The sequence below is a fragment of the Myotis brandtii genome, unplaced genomic scaffold (assembly GCF_000412655.1).
Source record: "Myotis brandtii unplaced genomic scaffold, ASM41265v1 scaffold141, whole genome shotgun sequence".
NCBI classification, from domain to species: Eukaryota; Metazoa; Chordata; class Mammalia; order Chiroptera; family Vespertilionidae; genus Myotis; species Myotis brandtii.
In genome coordinates, this window is record NW_005355037.1 from 798,380 (window position 1) to 801,447 (window position 3,068).

A 3,068-nucleotide genomic window follows, 5' to 3' on the forward strand; every position below is an offset into this window, starting at 1 on the left:
AGACCTTGTATGCATATATGCATAACCCAGGGACACAGCCAATAGGTGGTCAAGGCTGGGGGTCGGACTGGGTGGGCTGGAAGGGGTCAATGGGGGAAAAAGTGGGACATGTGTAATACTTCCAACAATAAAAACTTATGTAAAAACAAACAAAAAAATAATATCCTCCTTGTTCAGCAGAGTGAAGGGCACTCATGGCTGTGGGATTAGGGGCTCCTGTGGCATGATTATGTCACTTCCTGATCCCATGCAGCCCTCTCTCACAGAGCATGTAGCTTTGGGAGGGAGGGCTACTGTGGTCCTTGGTCCCCTGTGCCCTGCTGACATGAGGTCTCAGGCTTGATCTGACCCACCCTTTCAAATCCCCTATTCACTCCTAGTGATTTTCTGCTAGGACCCTGCTTCCAATCTTCCTTGAGCCAAGCATCCAAGGGCTGTCATGGGGGGAACTGTTACAGAGCTGGTTAGTCAGATGTACATGTCAAGATAGGTCTGAACATAAAAAAAAAGAATCATGTGCAGAAAATCATTTGGTAGACCATTCAACCAGTTGCTATGATGCATACTGACCACCAGGAGGCAGACGCTCCAACCCGTAAGGTTAACTTGCTGCTGGGGTCCAGCCAATCAGGACAGGTTAAGAAGGTCTGGACACGCCCTGGAGCCTTCCTGTGGTTCCTCCCCAGCTGGCCAGCATCCTGTGTTCCTCCCCAGCTGGCTGGCCCCCATTGGCCTGGATTGAGACTGGGCAAGAAAGACCCAATTGGCCCCAATCGCTGGCCAGGCTGAGGGACCTCACACATGCACGAGTTTGTGCACCTGGCCTTTAGTCATTAATATAAAAATCTTGAATCCTGTAAGGAAAGACAATCTTACCCTTTAAAGGTGTTTTGTTGTTTTTAAATTCTGGTTTATGTGTTTTCTTTATGAGATAAGACAATCAACTTGTTAGTTGAAAGGCACAGTTTCTTAGGAGACAATGTGATTCTGCATGTTTATTTCCAGTCCCTCAAGGCATTATTCAGAGTTTCTCTTCTTTGTAACTGATGTATGTAGACATCACTTAAAATTGCTCTGTATTCATGTTGTTATTCTGTTTATTTTACAGGAGGTTCAGGGAATTGGTTTAGCTTTCATTGCCTTTACAGAAGCGATGACACATTTCCCTCTGGCTCCCTTGTGGTCAGTGTTGTTCTTCCTCATGCTGATAAATCTAGGCCTCAGCAGCATGTTTGGATTCATCGAAGGGATCATCACGCCTGTGGTGGACAGTTTCAAAGTGAGCAAAGAATTGGTTACTGGTGAGTTTTTATGTACTTGACTTTCCATTGACTGATACAGGCCATTTTACTCTTGGTGTTGTTTGGGGTTTTATTAATGTCTATTTGTAAATATGTATTGCTAATATTTGTTATTTTTTATATAACTGTATAATCATATAACTATGTAATGTATAATTGCAAATGATAGACTTAATACATCGTACTATTGGTGATTATTTTTACATTGCTCTTAATTAATAGTAATGTCATCATGAATTACTGTCACTAGAATAAAGTCATAGATTGTTCATGTATTAATTTGTATACAAGTCAAATAATTAACTATACTAAGGTGGCTCAGACCTCAAATTCCTTTCCCAAATTTGCTAAAATTGATAAATCTAAATTTCTAGTGTAGAAGAAGTTGTGGTCTACTAGTAGTTCATAGTTCTAGTAGGAAAGCAAATAAAACAACTTATCAATATCGATGCTTGTTAATAAGCCAATCTGCAAGCACTTAGTAAAGTACCATTTTGAACTGCATTTGAAGGATATAAAAGATATGAGAAATTATAACAGAGAAACAAAGATATAGGCAAGCCCCTTCTCCAAAAAAAAAACAATTGTATTGTTAATTAAAAGCAATCTGGGTAGATAAAAGACTTGTACCATGTAATATACTTATAGATAGCATAATAGAGACTTTACATGTCATACAAATTAAGAAGAAACAAAAGTCATCTAAGTATATACTTGAACTGACAATGAAAGAGGTGGAAGTTGAATTTGAAAGAGGAGAGGTCTTCTCACAGGTCAGAGGATGTAGCACATGTAGAGCTAAAGAGAACAGTGAGGAAGCCAACCAGACCAGCGTGCAAGAACAGTGTTGGGAAGTGATGCAAAAATAAATTGGCTAAAAAACATGTAGGTGATCTTGAATGCTGGGCAGTGGTGCACAAGCTCCCCGAGGCTCTGTGTTTAGCTCTGAAAGATTTTAGTAATATTTTATGTGTAAATAAGTCTCAAATATACACCTTTACCACTTACTGCTCTGCTAGGTATGTGTGTGTGTGTGTGTGTGTGTGTGTGTGTGTGTGTGTGTGTAAAGCAATTTAAGCAGTTCCTTAAATATTGATACTAAATATCCTCCACTCAGCTGAACAAAAATGAGAAACTTCTTTATCTTTATCAAAAGGCAGTTTCTACTGCTTCAGTTTCTATTCCACTTAAGGCTATCGATATTCTGCCTGATGTGCAGGCTAAATAACAGCCATCTTTGCTGCTTTCCTCGTCTTTGTCTCATATCCAAAGCCCGTGAGGTAAGAGGGCTTGCAAATTCAGGAAAAAGCAACAGTGTAGAGGGAAGAACACACATGGTAGTGTCTGCTGCCTACTGGGAGACCTATTTGGGCAGAGCAAAGGGAATGTACTCTCTTCCCCCATTACCCGTCTTTGGGATCATACCTGTATTCAAGTTATATTTGACCCCGATAAAGTGATCCTCCATCAACTTTGCCAGATGTGTTTTTGTCTTCTCTAGTGGAACAGTGAGATTTAAATAAGTGAATCCCCCGTTATCTTTTCATCTCACATCTCCAGCAAAACTCTGTCTGTACCACCTAGAATTCACTTTCTTCACGTTTGCCTTATACTGTGGTGTAATTAGGAGACAGTGAAAGTGACACAGACTATGGTCCATATTCAAGCTTTGCTACTTCCATCCTGAGACTTTTAAGTACAATATACTGTGACAAGCATTTAAACATTTCAATATATGATAGATTCCAAGTATAGTACATGTTACTT

General features: G+C 40.0%; 1 protein-coding gene across 4 annotated transcripts in view; it reads left to right on the forward strand.

Annotated features, from left to right (window-relative positions):
* SLC6A15 (solute carrier family 6 (neutral amino acid transporter), member 15) overlaps window positions 1-3,068 on the forward strand; it is a 44,665-nt gene that overhangs the window by 35,587 nt on the left and 6,010 nt on the right. For all 4 annotated transcript variants that reach the window (XM_005860853.2, XM_005860854.2, XM_005860856.2 and 1 more), the window contains exon 9: window positions 1,109-1,301. In XM_005860853.2, the coding sequence (XP_005860915.1) occupies window positions 1,109-1,301 (193 nt within the window). The remainder of the gene's footprint in view (window positions 1-1,108; window positions 1,302-3,068) is intronic.